This window comes from Seriola lalandi, unplaced genomic scaffold (genome assembly GCF_002814215.2).
Source record: "Seriola lalandi dorsalis isolate HSWRI2012SDOR001 ecotype SW California unplaced genomic scaffold, Sedor1 jcf7180002054305, whole genome shotgun sequence".
NCBI lineage: Eukaryota > Metazoa > Chordata > Actinopteri > Carangiformes > Carangidae > Seriola > Seriola lalandi.
In genome coordinates, this window is record NW_019524858.1 from 103,997 (window position 1) to 128,445 (window position 24,449).

At 45.9% G+C, this 24,449-nt stretch overlaps 4 protein-coding genes across 6 annotated transcripts in view; 2 read left to right on the plus strand and 2 right to left on the minus strand.

The window, feature by feature from the left end:
• The first annotated feature begins 849 nt into the window (after positions 1–849).
• On the plus strand, positions 850–8,234 carry LOC111655104 (monocarboxylate transporter 9-like). 2 transcript variants are annotated; one of them, XM_023406359.2, is made up of 9 exons: positions 850–1,505; positions 1,693–1,949; positions 2,065–2,208; positions 3,253–3,348; positions 3,479–3,821; positions 4,715–4,794; positions 4,868–5,090; positions 5,447–5,619; positions 6,235–8,234. In XM_023406359.2, the coding sequence occupies exons 2-9, from the start codon at positions 1,727–1,729 to the stop codon at positions 6,435–6,437; spliced, it is 1,485 nt and encodes a 494-aa protein (XP_023262127.1). In that variant the 5' UTR covers positions 850–1,505; positions 1,693–1,726; the 3' UTR covers positions 6,438–8,234. The 2 variants fall into 2 exon arrangements, with proteins under 2 accessions (XP_023262127.1, XP_087030161.1); XM_087174035.1 differs by having other exon boundaries at positions 850–1,173.
• On the minus strand, positions 7,859–9,733 carry LOC111655105 (leukocyte cell-derived chemotaxin-2-like). Its single transcript, XM_023406361.2, has 4 exons — positions 9,574–9,733; positions 9,127–9,238; positions 8,334–8,485; positions 7,859–8,241 (listed from the first exon to the last, which is right to left on the minus strand). Exons 1-4 carry the CDS (start codon positions 9,602–9,604, stop codon positions 8,075–8,077), a joined length of 462 nt encoding a protein of 153 aa, XP_023262129.1. The 5' UTR covers positions 9,605–9,733; the 3' UTR covers positions 7,859–8,074.
• A 2,492-nt stretch (positions 9,734–12,225) lies between these two features.
• bbs1 (Bardet-Biedl syndrome 1) lies at positions 12,226–16,471 on the minus strand. Of its 2 annotated transcripts, none has more exons than XM_023406366.2 (7): positions 16,224–16,471; positions 15,335–15,744; positions 14,959–15,141; positions 14,541–14,672; positions 14,108–14,214; positions 13,872–13,992; positions 12,226–13,426 (listed from the first exon to the last, which is right to left on the minus strand). In XM_023406366.2, exons 2-7 carry the CDS (start codon positions 15,704–15,706, stop codon positions 12,596–12,598), a joined length of 1,746 nt encoding a protein of 581 aa, XP_023262134.1. In that variant the 5' UTR covers positions 15,707–15,744; positions 16,224–16,471; the 3' UTR covers positions 12,226–12,595. The 2 variants fall into 2 exon arrangements, with proteins under 2 accessions (XP_023262134.1, XP_023262135.1); XM_023406367.2 differs by having other exon boundaries at positions 15,335–15,749.
• Positions 16,472–17,383: 912 nt separating this feature from the next.
• The window catches only part of kif20bb (kinesin family member 20Bb), a 12,803-nt gene continuing 5,737 nt past the window's right edge, over positions 17,384–24,449 (plus strand). The window contains 19 exon segments of the mRNA XM_087174030.1: positions 17,384–17,487; positions 18,049–18,162; positions 18,246–18,335; positions 18,535–18,654; positions 18,774–18,912; positions 19,863–20,047; positions 20,165–20,207; positions 20,308–20,453; positions 20,767–20,839; positions 21,150–21,261; positions 21,472–21,543; positions 21,663–21,809; positions 21,905–22,067; positions 22,530–22,814; positions 22,937–23,040; positions 23,418–23,538; positions 23,754–23,865; positions 23,952–24,019; positions 24,160–24,384. Of these exon segments, the coding sequence (XP_087030156.1) occupies positions 18,058–18,162; positions 18,246–18,335; positions 18,535–18,654; positions 18,774–18,912; positions 19,863–20,047; positions 20,165–20,207; positions 20,308–20,453; positions 20,767–20,839; positions 21,150–21,261; positions 21,472–21,543; positions 21,663–21,809; positions 21,905–22,067; positions 22,530–22,814; positions 22,937–23,040; positions 23,418–23,538; positions 23,754–23,865; positions 23,952–24,019; positions 24,160–24,384 (2,310 nt within the window). The 5' untranslated portion in view covers positions 17,384–17,487; positions 18,049–18,057.

Here is a 24,449-nt window from a genome sequence, read left to right on the forward strand (position 1 = left end):
CAGGTGCAGCTGGTTTCCTGAGGCAGGTGCAGCTAGCTTACCCAGGCAGGTAAGGCTAGCTACCGAGGCAGGTGAGGCTAGTTTACAGAGGCAGGAGCAGCTAGCTACCGAGGCAGGTGAGGCTAGTTTACAGAGGCAGGAGCAGCTAGCTACCGAGGCAGGGGAGGCTAGTTTACAGAGGCAGGGGCAACTAGCTTACAGAGGCAGGAGCAGCTAGCTACCGAGGCAGGTGAGGCTAGTTTACTGATGCAGGTATATTGTATGGTCACAATTACAGTATTCCCATAAAAGTTATTTACTCACCCACTAGAAGCAATTTTATGAATTATTATTAAAATATAAACATGAACATACATGAAAATATACTTTATATTTATAAAGAAATCTAAATCATCAATACAAAACAAAATGATATAACAAAACAAAAAAGAGGCAACTCACATTCCTGTGTGTTACACAATAATATCAGCAGGTACATTGTAAACATATCTGGAGGTTAAATTAAGCACCGGACAGGGAGCTGCTTTAATAATAATAATAATTTCCTAGATGAAATACATCGGTGGGAACCTTCAGTATTTTGTACTGTGTTGCGAGGACACAATAAAAGTCCAGAACACAACATGCAGTTGTCTGTCTGAGCCTCCACATCTGTTTACAGTTCACAGACAACAGACTCTTCAGCTCTGGCAAACTCTCTGTAGGTAGATGTCAGAAATAGACTAACCTGACGTCAGTCACCTGGATCTCCTCAGAACACCTGTCTGATTCTGCAGCTGTGATGTAGACTCTGAATCACCCACCTGACAGGTGAAGGGCAACAGGGGTCCTAAAGCAGAATTATGCCTCAGGGCCCTTCACGTTGGTCGTCATGGCGACAGGACGACAAGCGTCCACGAACAGCGCGACTAGCCCCGAACATCCGGAGCGACACGAAGCGAAGCAGCGGGTCCAGCAGGAACAGCTTCTAACCGGTTTGTGAGCCACAAAGGCCGCTGCTGCTTCCTGCAGCGGTTCACTCAGTCACGCAGCGGGAGGATGGCGGAGCTGGAGACGGTCCTGCCGTGAAAACACCGTGAAAAACACGAGTTTGAGACGGCTGGTCGGCGGCAGCAGCGGCGGGAAGACGGAGCGCAGCGCACCGACAGCGAGCCGCAGCAGGAGCCCGGGAAAGTTAGTTTATAATGTGTTTCAACTACTTTCTACTGTGAGTGTGACAGAGAGAGGACAGACAGACAGAGACGGACGAACATCACAGAGAGGAAGACATGTCCGACGGTTACAGTTTGAAAACAAGTAACGCGGTGTAGTGGCGGTTTAAATGAGCTGTTAAACGTCAATAAACGTCGTAAAACAGCATCAGATCCAGACTGCTGTGGAGACAAAGAAAACCGGCGTGTGTGCGTGTGTGTGCGTGTGCGTGTGTGTGTGTGTGTGTGTGGAGACTGAGTGTATATCAGTTTAATGGAAATGTTTCCACCAAGAGCAGAAGAAACAGATTAAAGGTGATGAGACGTGATTTTCATAAACTGAATCTTTAATCTCATAATTTTGTTTTAAATTAGATCTTTGACAATTTCATGCATTTTTTAAAATTCACAGTAAATTCAAGACTTCTCATTTAGAGTCTCCGATTCTTTATGAAAAACACACAGACCTGAACTTACTCCATCCTTCCTCTCTCCCTCACAGCAGACCTTCCCTGCAGGTCACCCATCATCACACCATGTCCCCCCCGGCCCCCGGCCCTCCGCTCGCCCGGCCCCTGGCCCTGGACGGGGGTAGGGGCTGGGCGATAGTGGCGTCTGGCTTCCTGGCTCTGCTGCTGGGGTACGGCTCTCCTCAGTCGGTGGGCGTCCTCTACCCGGAGTGGCTGCTTGCCTTTGGGGAGGGGAAGGCTGTGACGGCCTGGGTGGGCTCGCTGGTGGGCGGAGTCGGACTTATAGTGGGTGAGGAACCAGAGAGTGTGACGACACTTCAGGGACAGACTGTTTCTGTCTGACAAACGTGTTCAGCTTCATGTTTCTTTTCCTTTCTGCCCCCCCCCCCCCCCCCCCCCCCCAGGTCCTGTCTGCAGTGTGTGTGTGGTGAATTTCGGTGCTAGGCCTGTCACTGTCTTCAGTGGTGTGATGGTGGCAGGAGGGTTGATGCTCAGTTCCTTTGCTCCCAACGTCCCCTTCCTCATCTTCTCCTATGGCGTCGTGGTCGGTAAGACTGAGGCTGCTTCACCTGCTGTGGCTCCACCCCTCATTTATAGTTTAGACACTCAGGAAGTCCTGGGCATTCTCCAAAATGCATCTGTATGATCAGGTTTATGTTGAACCGGGAGAATTTAATTTACTATAAAAACTTAGAATAGTTAGATAGCTAGGGCTGGGTAATAAAACGATAGCAATAATTATCGCGATAATATTTTCCTCGATAGAAACATTTAAAATGTTCGATAAATGTTCAATATAATTAATTTCCCTAAATTGGCCCCAATCCTCTTTAGTAGATTAAAGGTTCAGTCCGGTGTTATTCCATGTTTTTGTTACCATCGAGAGTTTCTTTTAAAAAGTCTCAGTAATTTCCTCAAACAGCTGCTCAGTTTTCTCAAACAAACAGGAAGGAACAGAACATCTGTTGGGGACTATTTTCAGCAGCGGATTAATGCACATTTGGTGCTGTAGTGAGTGTTTGACTGAGTCAAAGTAAACCACAGTGAGTGTGTGTGTTCACCGTGATGAAGGAACATGTGTGTGACTCACTGCTGGTTTATATGGGATTCAGTTAGAAGAAGCTGCACTTCCTCTAAAGACCACTAGAGAGGAATACATCAGCTGATCCAGTAAAAGAGTCAACACATTTCTTATTTCTTACACGTTAGTGTAGTTAATCTCTCATTGGATTATATTCCACCTCCTGAGGTCAGAGGTCAGCCTGAGTGCAGAGTTTGACAATAATTATTCCTTTTATTTCAAATTATATTTGACATCTGATTAAAGTTGATCTTGTTTTGAATTGTCATTCTGAGTTTAAATAAGTTCTCAGCTTCTGATTTGACAGATTAAACTGAATCATGTGACGGGTATTTTCTGATGTTTTAATGATGAACTCAACAACTAATCAGCAGATTAATCGATGATAATTATCAGTGCTGGCTTGCTTTGATTGGCAGGTGTCTCAGCCTATCACAGATACTGACTGTGATTTTCTAGCTTATACTGGCTTCTGATTGGCTATGCCTGTGTGTGCGTGTGTGTTGCTCAGGTGTCGGTGTCGGTCTGTTGTACGCTGCCACCCTCACCATCACCTGTCTGTACTTTGACAAGAGGAGAGGCTTGGCTCTGGGAATAGTGAGCTCAGGTAGGTCTGTCATGTGACCACGTCACTTCCTGTCTGTCACAAAACGCAAACCTCCATTCATACGTTAAAACATCAAAAGACACAATCAGCTGAGTGGTTCAGCTGTCAGTCACCTGTCTGTCGTCCTCAGGTACGAGTGTGGGCGGTTTCCTGTACGCCACACTGCAGAGCGAGCTCATCGAGCTGCTGGGTCTGGACGGCTGCCTGCTCGTAATCGGAGCGCTGGCGCTGAATGTGGTGGCGTGCGCCGGCCCCATGCGCCCTCTGACCCCACCCAGATACTACCTCAAACAGAGAGCTGCCATCTTAGAGCGGCAGCTTCAGGAGGAGGCGGAGCTGTCCAATCAGAAGCATTCAGACAAAGATCAGGGTATCACCACGGAAACCAAGGAGCCGCCGGTCAGGAGGAGGAGTTTGTTCAGCTGCTCATCTTTCATCAAGACGGTTAAGATCAAGACGAGAGGATATACCCAGTGAGTGTGACGCAGCAGATCAGCTGGTCTAGATCATTATCATCGGCCTCAGTGTGTCGCAGACTCGTCTGTTGGCTCTTTGACGAAGCGGCTCAGGTCTTTACACCTGATCTCTACGGTGGCCCTGAGAGGTCAACACACTGCAACTTCAGAGAACACATGCAAATAAACAAGAGAAGTGTTTCCAGGGGACACTAGAAAGTGATGAACCTGGCTGGGACTGAGAGAGAGAGAGAGAGAGAGAGAGAGAGAGGATGACATGGAGCACAGGTTAGGAATACGCCTTAAAGCCTCACATACATTAACCAGTGTGAAAGCTGAAGCTGGACACTCTGTACAGACCAACACTGAATCAGTCGCTCCTGTCTAAATCTAGAATCTGAGTTTTTGTCAGATCGGTTGTGGTTTGAGGTCACGATGGCTGATTAATCACCTTATTGATCAATGATCAGACGGTTGGATTTCTGATCAGAACTTTTGTCCATCTGTCTGTAGCAGCTCTGAGATCAGTCTTCCAGACATGACTGTTGTTAAAAGACAGTCTCTCTATAAAGAAGTTATTTATTCATCCTGTGGTTTTAAACTTCCAAAGACTGAAGGGCGTCCTGATGGTCTACAGGGCGTGAACAGTACGTCCCCTCATCGAACGTCTCTGTGTGTCAAACTCCATCTCCATCTGCTTAAATAATCAATACAACTTATAAAAATCCTCACAGAGGTATCCGAACGCCCGTGACTAAACTGAAGCGTCTGGGATAAAAACTGAAACTTGATCCAAAACGATCAATTACAACAAGGTGTAACGATGAACAGTTCTCAGTCATCAGGGGACAGTGGACGGACTCTGTCCCTCCACCCTCAGTTCACATGACTTTTGTCTTTTCTCTCCTCAGGTGTTTGTCCTCCATGTTGTCTCTCCTTCAGGACAAGGTCCTCATGACGCTTTGCATCTGTCTCTTCTTCTTCAGCCTCGGTCAGTCTCTTCTTCTTCTTCTGTTGTTAGCAAAGCATGTCTCAGTCCTGCTCACCTGTACCTCCTCCAGCAGGTACCACCCCCCCCCAGCTCTTCCTGGAGGACCTGGCTCGGAGCTCCGGGCTGACGGAGGGCGTCGCCTCCATCTCCCTGGTCTCCCTCTGCTCCATCGGGGGCGGCGTGGGGAGACTGGGTCTGGGCGTCATGGCCGACATGCCGCGGGTCGACAGCGTCCACCTGTATGCTCTGACGGTGGGAGTGAGCGGGCTGGCCGTGCTGCTCATCCCCTTCACCAGGTGAGACCACTGAGGACAGGTTGGACAGGTAAAATGGGGCGTCCAGGTGGTCTAGTGGGTACGGGTTTGACCATGAACCGCAGCGTCCATTTCTTAAAGCAGAAAGAGACATGTAGGGAGCCCCCAGCTGTCCACTCTAAAGAAACTGTTACTGGTTAGAGTCAGAAGACAAAGTCAAAGTTTGGAATGTTTGATGTAAGTTATGATCTGGTCTGACAGGTGAGCCAACTTACTAACTTTACAGCAACATCATACTTCCTGTTTACGTCCCTCAAAGCATTATGGGTACTGATTTGCTCTGATGGAGATCTAGAACACACAGAAACTATCTCAACCCTGTTCTCGTTCTACTGCAGTTCCTACCGGGACCTCCAGGTGCTGTCGGTGGTCTTGGGTTTTCTGAGCGGGAACTGGACTCTGACTCCGTACGTCACCAGTCAGGTGGTCGGCGTGGAGAAGCTCGCCGAGGCTCATGGGATCCTCATGTTCTTCGGAGGCGTCGGGATCACACTGGGTCCTCCTGTCGTAGGTAAGAGTTTCAGTCTGTGGTGAACCTGGTTTAAAACCTGCTGCAGATTTCTCATCTCAGCCTGATGAACTGTTCCTTCACCACATCATTTACATAATCTGTGCACCTGAAACTGCATCATCATCATCATCATCATCATCATCATCATATGACAAGACAACAAACAGGAATCATGGCTGCATGATCTCATAAGAGTTTTGTTTTCAGATTATCATCACATTGTTTTTGTACCAGGCTGTAAACGTGTTTATTTCTGCTGTAAAGTTGGACATTTTAACATGGGAGTCTATGGGGACTGACTCACTGTTGGAGCCAGACTCTAGTGGCCGTTAGAGGAACTGCAGGTCTCCGATTGGTTTGGCCTCTGACTTTATCTCTGACTCGTTAACCCCTGATGAGTCTGAGTGCTCAAACTGCATGATTGTAGAATTACTGTCTGTGTTAGAAGTTTGAACCTCACTTGCCGTTGCCGTATCTTTAATCTTATTTTATTGTGTTATTCTATTTCTACCTGCTTCTTCTTGGCACTTAGCAACCTGCTTTTGAAAAGTACTAATAACAAAGTAATTATAATAATAGTAATTATAATTATAAACATCCTGTCGTCCTCTTCAGGTTGTTTCTACGACGTCTCTCAGTCGTACGACGTCGCCTTCTTCATCAGTGGCGGCGGCATGATGGTCAGCAGCATCGTCCTCTTCCTCGCCACTGTCTCGCTGCGGCCGCAAACCCCTCCCCCTCTTTCAGTGGCCCCCGAGGCCGAGCTCAACAGCTGTACAGTTACCTTGGTAACAGACGCTACCTCACCCGTCACCTGACGGGCCTGACGACAAATCTGGATCCAAGTGAAGTTTACGTTTTTGAAATTTGAATGGTGGTTCTGAACGAAGTCGATGTTTACGAGAAGGTTTGATTTTAGTCGAATCAAACTTTATTTAAAACGCACAAACACAAACAAACTGTCAGACTGTTAGTCGATCAAAGTCTGTCCTCTCTGAGCTGGTCCTAGAACCTTCTCAGAGCCCGTTTCCATGGTTACAGTGCCACCATCAACCCACGTCATTAAGTCAGTGTTTATGTCTTCTACGTATCGGCTTTCCCAGCAACACTAGCACCAAACACGACAACAGCGACGGCTGACTCTCCTGGCTCCTGGCTTTGTGAGTCCACGTCAGCTTCCAGATGTTTGATGTTGATTGTGGCGTTCACAAACGATAACCCCGCCCCCAGACGAAGGCGGGTCTTGGTTCTAGACCGGTTTCAAACCAGTTCTCCAGTTCTGTGGCTGCAGACACATGAACAACTGGTTCGGGATTAGACACCAGCTCAGAACCCGCCCTCCAAGGCTCTCAGAGGATTCTGGGAGATTTGGTCCTTGTTGCCTGGAAGACGAAACCCAGGACTCAGAAGCTCTGAGGGTTCCTTTAAACCATTCAACTCTTCTCAGATCAGTCTGTGTGGATGGTTCTCAGGTTTTACAGTCTCACTGTGAGTGACTGACAATCAGGACTGAGATCAGTCTCAGATGCACAAATATTAAAATATTAAAATCTTCAGACGTTATCAGCTGATTCCAGTATTTTGAAACTGGACTACATTTAGGAAAAAGAAAAGGTAAAATAACAATTAAACTTTCATGTTGGGAAATAAAACAGGTATTTAACAGGCTCATAATAGTGTTCATGATAGTGAAGATATTCTTTAATAAAAACCTGCAGATTATTAATCTCCATGAACACAGGTGATGATGTTTCTGTTGTTTTCAGATTATTTCCTGTTGAAGTTTTTACTGACATGAAGCTTGAGTTTAGACCCGAACACAGCAGACGTCTGTGATGTCATCGTTGTTGTTTTTTATATTTCTTCTCTTTTCATTTCATTTTACCAAAGACATTTTTTTTTATCTGACATGTTTTTAGGATTTCTGTGTTTGTTCTCATGGTTCCTGTTGTTGTTATTGTTCTCATGCTTCTGCTTTGTATTTGTTAATGCTGATGCTTTTTGAAGACAATGTTACATCAATGTTCATATCAAAGAAAAAATGTGTGTGCACAACAGCAGGTTGTTTACAGGGTAAAAAAACATGGAGGTTTTGTTTTAGCGAGACAGAAATGGAAAAAAATCATAAAGAAAATAAACTGGAGAAAAATATTTTTTGGTTCCTAATATAAAAGTAATGAAACAACAGAGGAGAAGTGACGGGACGTGAAAAGACTCTGGTCCCGTGTCAAACTCAAGATTTTCAGACTGTAAAAGCTTTATTTGATCATTTCACAGAACTCATTTAATATTTGATTTGATAAAGTTGATCAGTTCTGATCAACAGGAAACACGACAGGAAAGGTTTAGTGTCAACACAGAGAAGTGAAGTCATCCATGAGTCCATCAGGTCCTCAGTGGATCAGGTCCTCAGTGGATCAGGTCCTCAGTGGATCAGGTCCTCAGTGGATCAGGATCAGAAGTAGGGTGTGGGGTCACTCTTGTCACACATCTGGACGTGGACATGTGATGTGATCCCTGGGTAAACGGTCTGCATGGGCAGCATGGTTCCGATCCTTTCTCCCTTCCTCACTGATCCAGAGGTCCGGTCCGGCCTCACGTAGAACAGCTTGAAACACAGACCTGCAGGACACGAAGACCAGCACCATCAATAATCTGGTCAATAACCTAATTAACGTGATCAGTATTTTGTAGAGAGACCGAGCTGGACCGACCCTGTCCTCTCAGGTTGATGCCGCTGTCGATGGCGGCCTTGCTGGGGTTATTGTAGACGAGGAGTCCTCCGTGTAGAGTCACGTCAAACGGAGCGAGGACGTCTGATCCGTCCTCACACCTGATGTCCAGACCTTTATGTAGCCTGCCGTCTCTGAGACACAGAGACATCCAGCTGTTGACAGCTGCTTCACTCACTGAGATGTTGAAGACTCTCTTACTAACTACCCTTACCATTGTGAAGAGATGCTAACTGCGCTAATCGTTCTGATAAGATCCTAGCTATGCTAACGGTTCTGACCCGTCTGCTAGACTCTGGTTCTGGTCTCAGACTCCTCCTCTGAGTCTGGGTCTGACTGAGGCTCAAACATGTGACTGAGTCTCTGATGTTTCCTCCTCTCACCATTTTGATGCTCTCTGCTCTCTCACCTGTCCACCTGGAGCCAGCAGGTGGTGGGCGGGGCTCAAGGCCTGATCCAGGTTTCTCAACCAGGAAGTAAAAGGCGACGTTAAACTAAATGAATCACAGTAGAGGATTTAAAACATTTTAAAACATGTCTGGAGTTGTGGTAAATTATCTTTAATATTCAGTGATGTAGGAGTCGATATGTTGGATTCACATGTTCTGTTTTAATTTAGTCCTCAGTCCTTTTATAAAAAACATAATGGTCCAAATCTCTGCTGCAGAAGGGGAGGTTCACTTATATTGTCTAAAATGTGCCAAAGTTCAAAAACACGAAGCCTACGTTTCCCATGATGCACCTGAACACTTGTGTCATTGTGCAGTTGTGTTACCGTCCGGCTCCGTAGTGACCCTGTCCCTGGCTGTCTGACGTCCTCCTTCTGTTGGTCGGGTTTCCTCTGCAGAGCTGACCAAACCTGACACCATCACACACACACAACACAGCTGGACACACACACACACACACACACACACACACACCCAGAGAAGAGAGGTAATTGTAATACATTCATTAATGAAAAAAAAAGTCTCCTGGTGACAAACTCTTTTCTTTATCACATGAATGAATTCCTCAAATTTCAGCCTGAACGTTTGAACTTTAACTGAACCATCATCAAACAGGACGTTAGTTTCCTCAAACTTTAACGATTAATCAGATGTTTAGTAGAGGAAATGACAAATATTCAAACAACGACGCAGGTGTTCATACAGCGAGATCAGAGATAATTAACAAACATCATCAGAAATGTAAACGAGCAGCAGCTGATTGAGTTTCTCACCCAACAGAACGACGACACGTCTCATCTTCATCCTCAGATCTTAACGTCTGGTCCTGATCAGGATCTGGACGCTTCATTCAGACTCCACTGGTTTTATAGGCTGAAGTTTCAAAACACTGAAGAGTCCACACTCTGTTTGACGGCAGCAGGTCAACAGCCTGTAAACTGACTGACTGTCTGTTGTTTCCCAACACGAGGTGATGAAACACATGAAGCTGATACAGCTTCAGGATGATGTGTCTTGTCTCTCTCTGCGTTGTGTGTTGTTGTGTAAACTGTGTGTACTGTGTTGACCAACACTGGAACTCTGTGGACTCTGGATTCAAACAGCAGCTGTTTACCTGTCCTCATCTGTTACCTGACCTCTGACTTCAGGTTCAGTCGACGTGGAAAATCTTTTATATTATTACCTTCTTATTTTGATTTATTTATTTACAACTTTATTTTCTGAGCCTGAGCTCGGAGGACGAACTCAGAATGAAACAGAAAGTACGTCCATGTTCTTACTAATGCAAATATTTAGACAAAATGCAAATGGTAATTATCAACAGGTGTTTCATGATCTTAAAAACCTGCGTCAACAGGAGCCTCTACATTTCATAACCTTTCATTTTTATACAGAATTTACTAAATAAGTTGAAAAAAATCCACATTTCTGGGGAGGAAAGTTTCTTAATATAAATGATTTTCTCAAATGATTTTCTCATTTAAGTAAAATTAACTGGAAACATCAGAATGTTTTTTTTATCCCAAGAAACATTTTATGAAACAACACAATGCAACTTGTGGAGAAATTGCTGCTTGTGCCCAAGCTGCAGCTGAACTGTGCTGAGCTTCACTGGTAAATCCCAGCAACTAACATTTCAAATAGAGCTGCAACTAACTCTGTCTGTGTCGAGTCACAATGACTAACTGAAGAAAAATTGCCAAATGTCAGTTAAATATTTGACACCACGGACATCACAGAATTCGTCTGATTAACTGATGTTTGTCCACCTACACTCCTCTGAGTGAGACATGGATTCAGCTGAGAGACACCTCTCCAGTCAAAGACCATCAAATCCTATCAGATAGTGTTTCCTGAGACAGCAGACTTCGCTGAACGCAGTGATATAAAGTATCTGTAAGGTTGTATTTGTGTTGCATGTCGGTAACTTTGGTTTAAGGATGTCCAGAATGTGACCTTTAGGTCGGCTGCTGACCTTTGGGGGAGCAGGAGATCACGGAGTCTGTTACACCTCGAGGGCTTTATGGTTATATTGGTGTTTAGAAGATTATCTACATCCTGGCAGAGATTTAGTGATGCGGGTACTTCCAGGAGGATGTAAACAATAAAGGTGAAACATTGAGAGAAAGGTTTTGAGGTTAAACAGATGATAATTACCAGGCCCTGATCAAGTTAGGATATAAGCAGCTCAGGTTCTGTCATTCAGAGAGAGACTTGGTGTAGCCAGCACCAGATCTGTCCTTTGTGCACAAATAAACCAGCCAGACTGAAGCGTTAACTCGTTGGTCTGATTTGTACAAGAAATCATCTTTTCAGTATCAAAACTATAGTATGTACTGCGATGTTAAAAATGTCCTGCCTCCTGTTTTCCTGAAAGTTTGACTTTCCTCAGTTAAAATGAAAAGGTGGCAGCGCTGCTTCCCTCAGAGGTTGCCATGGTGATTTTAACTGCTTACTTATTCTACTGAGTGAGACAGGGATTCAGTTGAAATATACCTCTCGAACACAGACGTACTAGTTAAATATCGTAACTGTAATCATATAAAGGTGTATATTTTCTGAGAGAGGATACTCTGCTTAACGCAGTGATATAAAATATTTGTGCAGTGATTTAAAAACAACTCTGCTTCCTGTTTTCCTCCTGATTGTCTGCTCTGACATCGGAGTGAACGGGGCAGTTGATGGGATTCCTGTTCACTCTGATGTCTCTGTGCTTTGGTAGCGACATTGTATGAAAGAAGACAGATTCTACGACCTGGGAGGAAATCATGTGTGAAGAGGGAAATTTGTGGCCGTGAGGACGAGTTAAACATAATTTGTTTTGTGCAGTTTAACTCCTTCTCCCGCTCTAGCTGTGATGCCATCTAATCTTACCTCCTCCTGTCAGAAGAAAATTAAACTCAAACGCTGATAAATCAAAAACTGTACAAGATATCAAAAAGTTTAATTCAAGTTAAATGGCTGAAAGTCTTGGGATCAAAGTTCTAATGAAGTTTCTAGCTAAAAGTATGGCAAAGCATTTGAGTTTCAAAGAGGAGAAAGTTTTCAAGGATTTGAACATCCTCTGCATTGACTTCCATTGTTAAAAAAAATTAGATAATATATTTCCAAAATTAGATCTTCATCTTCATCAACCATCTTCAGATCTTAACGTCTGGTCCTGATCAGGATCTGGACGCTTCATTCAGACTCCACTGGTTTTATAGGCTGAAGTTTCAAAACACTGAAGAGTCCACACTCTGTTTGACGGCAGCAGGTCAACAGCCTGTAAACTGACTGACTGTCTGTTGTTTCCCAACACGAGGTGATGAAACACATGAAGCTGTTGTCATTGGCTGATTAAAAAATGTATCTTTTCCTGGAAACAACAAAATGTATTGTTTATTCCAAGAAACTTTCAAAGAAATTCTTGTAAAATGCAGAAATGTGTTGTTAAAGCTTTGTTTTATTTTTCTACATACAAGACTCCATTTAAAAAATACACCATTTTTACAGAAATGTGTCCTGTTCATATTTCTGTACAAAACCTACAGTGACTTTTATCCCTGATGCTGATGAATCTGATCAAACTCAGTGTTTCTGCTGTTTCAACACGAACAAACTGAGACACAAATATGAAACAGCTTCAGTAAAACTACAGACGTCCGACACAGTTCAATAAATCTACAGATGAAACCTTTACAATCCTTTTTTGTCTGTGAGGAATTTCATCATTTGATCAAGGGACTTCCTGTTTAAGCACAAGTAGCTTAATACACAGACCCTGTTTGTTATAAATGTTGAAGCATCATGTGGTCAGTTGAGTGTCAGCCCCTCACTGACCGGCATGTTGATGTGGGCGGTCAACAGGGGGGAACTCCTCCCCTCGTGCAGGACGAACACCTTGATGATGTCAGAGATGCCCTTGTCGCTGGTGCACTCCACGAAGGTCTCGACGGGGTAGATGAGTCCGGGCACCAGCAGCGGGATCCTCATGTAGGGGTTCCTCATCCGGTACAGGCTCTCGTCGTACAGAAAGCTGATGGCCAGGCTCATGACGGGCCGACACGCCGCAGTGTTCTGGACGTTCAGGGTCAGTTTGAAGGACGGACCCAGACCCTGTACCACGGCGTTCATCTTGAGCGGCTCGCTGAGGCTGGATGACATCGGCGTCAGGCTGGACTCCAGGGCCTTGACGTAGGCTTTGGCAGCGGCCAGTCTGAGGCGGCTCAGGTCCATCTGGAAGGCGCGGTGCATGGCGAGGCCGTTCTCCCGCTCCCGCAGTGTCTGGTCCACGTACAGCTTGGTCTTCTTGGGCACGTTGAGGCGGATGCTTTGGGCCAGCGGCGGCCCGGGGGCGCTGTCCCTGTCCTCGAACGCCGCTGTTCTCTTCAGGATTTTCACCATCAGGCCGCCTCCCTTGGTGGTCATGACAAGTGTCCCGTCCTCACGCCCGTACCGTCCGAAGCAGACGCTGCTGACCGTGTCGGGCGTCTTGATGGTGCTCAGCAGGTTCTTGTCCCGGTACAGCTGGACCTCACAGTTAGCCAGGCCCACCAGAACCGCCTGGAAGCCCCGGGTGGGGAGGTCCATGGCAGCCATGGTGGTGATGGGAGCAGGGAGGACGGTCCTCCACAGCTTCTTCCCCTGAAGACACAACCACAGACTTTTAGTTTATTCACTCTGATTTCTCCAGAATGATGTCACAGACACAGTTTGTTGTAAACACATTTACATCTGGTTTCATATTTATTATCAGCGTCAGTCAGAGCGGCAGCCATTTTGTTTTTAGGTTGTTGGTCCGTCCGTCCGTCTTCTCGTGGAAACGATGTCTCCATAACACCTTGAGGGAATTTCTTCACAAACTTCTTGGCACAAACCTTCACTTGGACTCAAGGACGAACTGATTAGACTTTGGGGGTCAAAGGTCAAGGTCAGTGTGAGCTCAGAAAACACGTTTTAGCTGTTATTTAAGACTTAGGAGACGCTCTGGTCCTGACTGAAGCTGATGTGTCGAGACTTTAAACTGGCATCTGTCCCACCTGAGTGAACTCAGACTGTCTCTGGTGGTAGAGGACACAGACACCTTTACCTTCTGTGTGAAGCCCTGCAGACTCTCGTCAGTGCAGCCGACCACCACGTTCTTCCCGACCCTCACCAGACCGACCGGGTGAGACGTCAGCTCGATGCAGTACTTGGGTTTGTCCGACTCCCTGAGGAGCAGAGACACAAACATCTGTCAGCTCACATCGTCGTTTCACATTTCAACTCCACATTCAACTGATTACAGGAACAGGAGCTCCTCTCCCAGTCAGGTGTGTGTCTCACCTGCGCAGGATGTAGATGTTTCCGTTGCGACACGCCACCGTGATGCGAAACTCCACATCGAACTGACCCGTCACATCCATCATGGTGGGAGCGGCCGGCAGCGACATCTTCAGCAGACGGATAAAATGAACCATCAGCACTGATCAGGACTGTTACACACTCAAACCTGTCCAGGGCCTTTTCTGAGTTTCCAGGATATTTTGGGTCATTTTGAAATAAAATCTAATTCTTCCAGGTTTTTCCAGGAAGTGTGTGAACATGTGAGAGATGAAGATGTGAGTGTGATCAGCATAAATATAGTGACTAAAGTTGTGTTGATGATCAGCTCCTGTGTTTCTGTTCTGTGTGTAGGACCAGTTCAGCCCAGAGACCGGTGGTCCAGGTGGTCCAGGTGGTCCCGCCTGTCCCGGCGTGGTGTCTGATGGGAGTTTACCTTGGAGAGGATGATGAAAGCTTCTGGGTCGAGAACGTAGACGTCGTTGTTCTCTGTCCCGATCACCAAACAGCTGACGCCGTCCTCGTCGGCCGTGCTCTTCTTCAGCGTCCCGATGCAGGTGATGACTGTCTGACAGAGAGGACGCAGTGAGAGTCAGGTAAACCAGGTGATACCGCCTTAAAATCACATCATGACATGTACGACAATATCACAATATACAACAATATACATTAAGTGTTTGTTTACTGCTGTCGTCATGGAAACGCTCTGAGCTTTAACTGGGTGTAAATCGCCTCCTTGAGGTCAGAGATCAACTCAGTCCTGCTGAGTGACTCACTGTCATCGCAGTCATGGTGATGTCAACACAAGGCAACATCAGACAGACTGACTCATATGACGCGTGATGTCAGCTTACCTGCCGTCTGATTGGCTGCTGTTTGTGCAGCTGGACGAACTCGTCCATGTCGCCGGTCTCCAGAGACAGGAACCTGAGCGAGCGGACGGACAGCGGGACGTCGGCCTTCTTCCTGATGCCCTCCAACATCTCCTTCAGGGTCAGAGGGTCGATCTGCCCCTCCCTCGCCTGCTGCCACACGTCCTGACCAATCAGAGCATTCAGCATGTCAGGTACATTACACAGGTGTATTAGCAGCACAGGTGAGCAGCAGCTGAACCATCAAACCTCACGATCATATTCCAAATGATCAGTCAGTCTGATTTTCATCCTGTGACCTCATCACTATGGTGACGCAGCTGAGACCTTCCCCCCAACACCAGACACAAACACACACCTGTTCCAGTGTGTTGACCTCAAGCCCAGGCAGCGTGAACTTGAAGTACGGTCTCAGGTTCTTGTAGACATAGACGCAGGGTCCGGACGCCACAGCGACGGCGGGGATGCGCGGCTCGTGTAGGTCCATGAAGAAGGCGACGAGGCCAGCGGGCAGGTCCAGCAGGGTGCTCTCACTCACCAGTGCCGTGCCGCGGTACACCTTCAGTTTCATCCCGGACGAGCCCGAGCCCAGGTCCCCCACCACCAGCTGGCTCTCCCCGTCCCCGCTCAGGTCCGCCAGGTCCACGCAGGACGAGAAGGTGTACAGACCCGCCACCGGGTCGTAGTGAGCGTCCAGCCACTTCCCTCCATCACCGCTCGACTCAGACATGATGACAGCGCTATCAAACTTTATTCACACAGGGACACCTGCTCTACGGCACAGGTACACACATAGGTACACACACAGGTACACACACACACACACACACACACACACACACACACACACACACACAGGTTCATAATAAATGGAATAAATTCAGGAGTTGTGATTTGACATCCTCATAGTCTAAAACATAGGATCTATAACTGATCTATAACTGATAAATGATCAGTTAAAACATCAGGGACTGTAAATAACAAAGCTTTCATCGACTAAAATAATCATTTTACTCACTTTGTTTTCAAACAGTGAACACAGAAGCAATCTGATCGATTAATCAATAACGAAAATGAAAGTCATTTATCACAATTTATAAAGAAGAGATCTGTCAATACGTCTACTACAGCAGATGGTTGATTATTGATTACTACTAATAAAGACCTGCTGTATCACCATAGTTACAGGTACAGTAACTGTGATCCGTCTAAAATAAACTCTAATTAATCCCCACCCCCCGCCTCACCGTTGGCATGGAAACGTGTTGACGCGTCTCGTTGATCCTGATGTCGTCTTCTTTTTTATCACGAAGCGGCGGGAAGACTGTTCAGTGGACAGTTACAGGTGTTCTGACAGATCCAGACTGGTCCAGGTAAAGTGTCCGAGCTGCAGCTAGCTGCCGGTTCTAAGCCTCTAATCCACCTGGTCTACAAATCCGCTTCAGTCCTGATCCTCATCCGCCTCTACGCTGCCAACGCTGTCCCCGTCTGATGACGTCGTTCTCAGCCCTCGTTGTTTACGTTATTTTTTTTATTTTTTTTTTTTACTTTTTAGTCTAGTACTTTTTATTTCTTAAGGAGCCGAGAACAATAAATAAAATAAATCACATTATATCCAGTTAATATTATATATAAATATTCTCGTATATAACTTTTAATAAGCAAATTCTTTTTTTTATTTGTGTATGATTTTTGTTTTGTTTTGGTGGATGGGGTGTATAACCTTAAGTTGATAACTACTTACTCAATTTCTTCCTGAGCTTTCAGCCACATCTGCTGTGGCCTTCATTCTTCCTCCAAAACCAGTTTTTGTTTGTTTGTTTGTCGTTTTTCAGTCTTTATTGGAAAACGCAGAACAGGAGATGTGTGTGCTGTGTAGACAGAGTATAAAGGTAAAATCATACCTGTAAAATTCAATTCAAACAGACAGTAAAAATAAAGTTAACATTTCTGTTCACACTTTACAAAATAAAAGAGTTTTAAGTTCATTAAGCAGAACAGTTTACTGCTAGAATATTTACACTTATGGAAATTAAATTTGGCAGAAAGTACGATCAGAATGATCAGGTAGAGTTAGTCTTTATTGTTCCTGTTGTGATCAAAGACAACAAGATATTTCCCATTTCAGAGAGGAGGAAATGACAAATTCTGGACACAAAAAAGACATAAAAGATAACTTCTTTTTAAATTTTAGATGAAAGTTTTATTTGTTGATTTTTTTTTCAAACTTAACTTGTGATTATATGTTGAATGTTTTTAAGTAAATTACCACGATTTATTTCTGTTTGCTATGGTTTCACGTCACACCATGATCTCGAGTCTCTTCCGTTCAAGCCAGATAATCTCGCGAGATCTTAATCGAATACGTGACGAGATATATGATGTGCGCTCATTGGTCCGCTGGTCCCAGTTTAAAAAGTAGCCCGCGGAGCAGAGGGAGCTAACGGCAGAGACTGTTTTTCGATGTTTTCTGCTTTAAATTCAGAGTCTGGTGAATAAAACTCGTCCAGAGTGAGTCACAGTTTGATAAAATGTCGGCTGACTGTACACAGATGTGACGTATTGTTTCTCTAAAGCCGTTAAAACAAAACAAACTTATGTATATGATGGTTAGCTTTTTGTGGCTAATGCTAACAACAAAATTAACCATCGTTTGAGGTTGATCTTCGTATCTCATTTACTGCAGTTAACTTATTACTGACTTATAGTGTACCTATTATATGATCTGAATTATGTTCTGTCTGACTGCGCGGGGGCTTGTTACAGCTGACGAGCTCCAACATGATTTGTTTTATGGGTGGAAGTCACGCCGGACTCCGTTAAAAATTCTCCATTTTCTCGCGCTTGTCCACTTCCTCACATACAAGGGACATCGTGACTAAAGACATTTATCACGTCATCGCTGTCCAGTGATAACATCGGCATAGACAGATTCTCCTTTAAAACACACGGTGAAAGATGTCAGCCTTTAGAAGTGCGGTTGGAAACAGCTGATCTTTAATAGGCTGCTTGGTGAAGAAGGACTGTGTTGATAACATTGAATGACACTGGCTGGTCGTGTGTGTATGTTAGCTTGCAGAGATGATGGAGTCTTGTTTAGCCGGGAAGCCGGAGAGAGTCGGGCCGGTGGAGGTGGACGACATAAGGAGAGATCTGCTGGGTGATTTTGATGCTGCGCCAGCTCAGGTAAGTTACCTGTCTGCAGCTGATCAGGAAGATGTTCCTGACTTTGCTGGAGGTTTTGACTGATGTTATTCTCCTGTCAGCAGGACAGTGCTCAGTCTCAGTCTGAGAACCTGCAGGTCTACCTGAGGGTTCGACCGTTCACTGTAGTTGAGAGTGGCAACGGAGAGTCACAGGTAACACTCACATTCACTCTGTAGGACTCATAATGATTTAAACTGAACGGCTGTTCATTGGGGCTGCAGCTAATGATTAACTGTAGTCAGGTATCTGTTTGTTCAGTCCTGACACATATAGAGTTTCTGTGTCGGGAAGAAGAATTTTTTCATCTGTCGCTGCAGAACCAAAATGAATCTGCTGTGTTTTCCTCTGTAGGAGTGTGTGACCATCGAGGCACCGGACACCGTGGTCCTGAAGGCTCCCAGGAGCTGTCAGTCAAACCGACAGAGCGAGAAGTCCCTACCACAGACAGCACAGAGGTTCAGCTTCACACAGGTAACTCTCACATCACACCTGTCTTCCTGTGTGTTCTCACTGTTCCTCAAAGACGCAGTGAGCTGAAGGAGCTGTTTGAAGCTTCCTAAAACAGATTGTCATGTTGTTTCTGTGTGGAGGTATTCGGTCCAGATGCCAGTCAGAGGAAGGTGTTTGAGGGTTCAGTTCGTGGTTTGGTGCGAGACGTTCTGGAAGGAGGAAACTGTCTGGTGTTCACATACGGAGTCACCAACGCTGGAAAGACGTTCACATTCCTCGGTGAGAGACTCAACGTCTATGTCACAGCTGCAGTGATTGATCAGTCGATTGACAGAAAATTAAACTAAAACTATTATTTTGATAATTGACACTGTGGTGGAGTCACAGGTGTAGAGCTGGAGCCACAGGAACGACACTCCACTTCTTTTATCCTCCAGAAGAAATAAAATATCTTCAGTCACATGATCACGTTGATGTTTATCTACATTTGAAGAAGCTGAAGCTCCGATCGTCACTGAGTCTGTCATGGAGAGAGCTGATAAAAACTAATGATCGGAGTCATGTCGACATTTAAGGTGTATTGATTGATTTCCAAAAATCAATCACGCATCAAGTAACACTCAAGCAAACATTCCACCTTAAAAGATGGCTGTAGCTGCCGGTGGCCGTACACACATAAAAAGCTCTACGTTATAAACTGATGACTTGATGAGGGGATTCTTAAGATCAGCTCTACCGTTGATTCAGACGGAGCAGAGGAGCAGAATCTGGGTCACTACTTGCACTCACCTGGATTTATTTACAGTTTCATCGCAAAGAAAACATCTGAAAACGCGGCAACATGCATCACAACTTTTAGGAAAAGCTGCTGTGAAATCAGGAATTTTAGCTGCAACAATCCAAAAAAAGCCTGTGAAATCCTGGAGGGACTGATGAGTTTCTCAAATCTGTAGATTTATGTGTTTTCAACACCTCAAAACAATAATGGAGGCTGTGGTCATAGCCAACATGCACGTTTCTATCTTCTGTCAGGTTATTGATCTGATTCATCGTTTAGTGAATCTATAAGATGTCAGTTAATAGTGAAACCTGCCTCCAGAGTTTTATTTTGATAGAAACTTGAGAAAAACACAAAATGTTTTTCCAGATCATTAACTGAAAAAAATGTTGGTGATGAATGTTTTGAAGTGTCAGCTTCCTGCCCGCTGGTCTGACTGTGTCTCTCTCAGGTCCGGATCATGACTCGGGTCTGCTGCCCAGGTCTCTGTCCGTCATCTTCAACAGTATTGAAGGTCGCCTGTACAGCCGGAGCGACCTGAAGCCTCAGCGCTGCAGAGACTTCAGCAGACTGACTCCAGACCAGCAGGCAGCAGAGAGCAGCAGCAAGAAGAACCTGCTGAGGCTGCTCAAAGAGGTCACACACATACACACACACACACACACACACACACACACACACACACACACACACACAGATGAAACCATCATCACAGTGTGAGGGTGTCCTGTTGACTCGTGTGTCTCTCTGCAGAGTGACAGAAGTCTGACGTCTGGAAAATCCACGTTTCTCGAAGGTCGTGACTCTGATTTTCTCGCTTTATTACAACAAAGTCAGATCTGATCCTTTAACCCCCAGTACTGAATGTGTGCGTGTGTGTGTACGTGCGTGTGCAGGCTCGTCTCTCAGCACTGACAGCAGTCTGAACAGTGTCTCTGAGGCCGACAGTTTCTGTCTGGATGTCGACTCAAACGTCCGTTTCTCCGTCTGGGTTTCATTCTGTGAGATTTACAACGACAACATCCACGACCTGCTGGAACAGGTGACACACACACACGTACTTCTATACCTGTGAGGACCTTCGTGGTCTAATCCTCTGTGCGGTCTGGTTATTGATGGCATGTGTGTCTCAAGGATGTCTCATGCTAGAGAGGGATCTAAACTGTGGGACCATACGGAGGATTCCACATCCCTCTGTGCCCGACTGTGTTTGTTACAGTTTAAAGTTGGACATCCATGTGTCCAGATGTGAATCCCTGTTAACTGAGAAATGTAAAAGTGGTGAAGCCTCCTTCCTTCACATGTTGTGGACTCGTCCCAGTCTGAGGAAATACTGACTGATGTGTGATGTTCAGGTTCCCAGTGGACACCACAAGAGGACGATGTTACGTCTGTCTCAGGACGTCAAAGGAAACTCCTTCATCAAAGGTTTGTGTGTGTGTCTGTGTGTATGTGTGTGTTTTGACGTGTGTGTGTGTGTGTGTTTGTGTGTGTGTGTGTCTGTGTGTTGACGTGTGTGTGTGTGTGTGTGTGTCTGTGTGTAGACGTGTGTGTGTCTGTGTGTTGACATGTGTGTGTGTGTTGTCGTGTGTGTCTGTGTGTCTGTGTGTTGACTTGTGTGTGTGTGTGTTGACGTGTGTGTGTCTGTGTGTTGACGTTTGTGTATGTGTGTGTGTTGACGTGTGTCTGTGTGTTGATGTGTTTGTTTGTGTGTGTGTGTGTGTGTGTGTGTTGTCAGACTTGCGCTGGGTCCAGGTGAACAGCTCTGAGGAGGCCTACAGAGTGATGAAGATTGGGAAGAAGAACCAGAGTTTTTCCTCAACCAGACTGAACCAGCTGTCTAGCAGGAGGTGAGCTGGGAGAACACTGGTTTATACTGGGAGAACACTGATTTATACTGGGAGAACACTGGTTTATACTGGGAGAACACTGGTTTATACTGGGAGAACACTGGTTTATACTGGGAGAACACTGGTTTATACTGGGAGAACACTGGTTTATACTGGGAGAATAGCAGCCTTGGAAACAGATGAGTATCATCAGTGTGTGTGTCTCTGCAGCCACAGCATCTTCTCCATCAGGATCCTCAGAGTGGACGACGTGGGAGTTCCCAGAGTCCTCGGCATCAGCGAGTAAAACCAACAGTCACATTTCATTCACTGCAAGTCGTAAATCAGCAAGTTGTAACTCCGTCAGGGACGTGACGTTTTCCTCCTGCAGTGATGTTGTTGTTGTGGTTGTTGTTGTTCAGGCTGGCTCTGTGCGACCTGGCCGGCTCAGAGCGCTGTTCTCGGACTCACAACACCGGAGAGAGACTGAAGGAGGCGGGAAACATTAACAGCTCTTTGCTCACACTCGGGAAGTGCATCAACGCCATGAGACTCAATCAACACTCCAAGTACGATCACACTGTGTGTGTGTGTGTGTGTGTGTGTGTGTGTGAGAGATGTTTGATAAGGAGAAACATGTAAGACTCCACGATGATTTCTGCAGGTTCCAGCACCACGTTCCCTTCAGGGAGTCCAAGTTGACCCACTTCCTGCAGTTCTTCTTCTGTGGTGCCGGCCGCGTCTCCATGGTGGTCAACATCAACCAGAGCGCGTCCTGCTTTGACGAGACGCTCAATGTCCTCAAGTTCTCCGCCCTCGCACAGAAGGTCAACACACACACGAACACACCAGAGAACTCACCTTCATCCATTTGCTCAGATTGAATTTAATTGTAATAATTTTCACATTAAAAAGCTGCTGATAGAGACATGAACACAGACCTGCTGTCAACACTCATATATTTAAATCAGAGCTCATAAACAGCATCACATTCATTATAAATGATGGAGGAAAGTTTCCCGGTTACGGCCCAGTAGAAGCTTCTGAACATGTTCTGAAGAAGTAACACTTAAACCTTTGCCTGCTGTCTAGATGAGTAGAAGTGTGACTGTGTGATGTAGCTGATGTAGTTCAGGTTGGGTTGTCACATGCAGATCAAGCACATGTTCAGAAACCAGGAGATGTTTAGGTCTCGTGTGTTAGAAGCTCATTACACCTGCGTATGCAAATGGATGGAAAGCTTCAAGGAATGAAAGAAAAGTAAATGTATAAAATGACTCGTCCTTCAGGTGGTGCTGTTGAACGCGAGGCCGGCCGTCCTGGACGACGCCCCGCACAGGTCGGCCATGGAGCTGTCGATGATGATCGACGACGCCGACCAGCACAGAAACATGTCGGGGAGGGGCAGGAAGAGCTCGCTGGTTGCCTGGGAGACGACCCTGGAGGACGTGTTGGAGGATGAGGATGGTGAAGGGTGGGAGGAGGAAGAAGAGGAGGAGGAGGAGAGTGTGATGGAGGGAACTGTGCTGGAGGCAGGAGGTGAAGAAGACCAGACCATGGAGGAAGAGGAGAAGGTCTGTGTCGACTTCATGTTAACAGACTGAAGGTGATTTAAAATTTTAGGTTATTGACTTGTGTGTGTGTGTGTGTGTGTGTGTGTGTGTGTGTGTGTGTGTGTGTGTGTGTGTGTCAGCAGTCGGACAGAGAGGCGGCGCTGCGTTTAGTTCTGGAGGCTCAGATCAGAGAAGAAGTCAGCGCTGAGTTCATGGAGCTTTTTAATAAGATGGAGAAAGACTACAGGTAACAGGCGCCATGATCATGTGACCAGAACATGTGCTCAACAGGTCACTGCTCCTTCACTTTATAATGAGATGAAACTGAGATTTATTTAACTGCAAATCAGATCTCAAATGATGAGTTGATGGATTTATTAGTTAATTAACAGAAAATAATTTGACATTTATTTTGATTATTAATTCATTTTAAGTGAAAAACGTTTCAAGCTTCTTTCAAACGAAACAAGACGTGAAGATTCAGCTCTTTGAAACTGACGGACAGTTAGTCTAACACTTTATAGACAAAACAATTGATTGGTCATTGGAAAATAATTGGCAGATTAATTGGATGTGTGTGTGTGTGTGTCTGTGTGTGTGTGTGTGTGTGTGTGTGTGTGTCAGTGATCGTCTTGAGAAGGAGAGGGAGATCCTGGAGGAACGAGCTGAGAAAAGAGTCGAGATCCTTAAGAACCTCGTCAGCAAGACGGTCGACCTGTCAGCTGTGAACGTCGACAGCAGCAAGGTGAGTAAACGCTCAGAGTGAGGTCACCTGTCAGTCAGGTGAGAGGAGGGAAGCACCTGGACAGCTCACCTGTCAGTCACAGTCTGACACACAGTGACAGTGTAGAGTCTCCACACTGAGAAACCTTTCAGACACAGTGAGGTGACAGTGGTAACCACGGTAACCAGGGAATGACTGCCGACAGACTGATGAACTAACTGATGATTGGTTGTCAGGAGGAGCAGGTGACTCTGTTGGAGGGAATCATCGGATCAATGACCGAAGACCTGGAGAAGATCAGAGAGGACGCTCAGAGTGTTCACCGCTGTCTGACTGAACACACACACACTGCAGGTACACACACACACACACACACACACACAGCTCACAGCTCATGTAACTTTGACCTTTGACCCACCTGTGTTGTTGTCCACCTGCAGAGCTGGAGGCGCTGCGCTTGGAAAAGCAGCAGTCGCATGACCAACTGCAGGAAGCCAAGGAGGTAGAGTCACTGTCTTCTTCTGTGGTGTCTGCTGTGTCGTCACTGTCTTCTTCTCCTCGTTTTGACGTCCAGACTGCGCTCTGATTGGACAGTTGTTGTGTGGGCGTGGCCTCACCTGACACTGTGTTGTTGTTGTCCAGAGTCTGGAGCGGCAGAGACACAAGTGTTCAGAGCTGATGGAGATGTGTCGGCAGAAAGACGACGTCATCAACAGACTGCAGGCGGCCATGGACAGTGCTGTGGAGAACGCCACCAGAGACGTAAACACACTCTTCCTGTTGATCAGAGCTGATCGTCTACTAATCAATTAGTCAACTCACGGAAAATGAATCTGCTGTTATCTGATAAGTGATGAATCGTTTCAAGTCAGCAACAACATGATGACATGATGTGACACCTTCACCAACCTGTGTCTCCATGTGTGGACGGC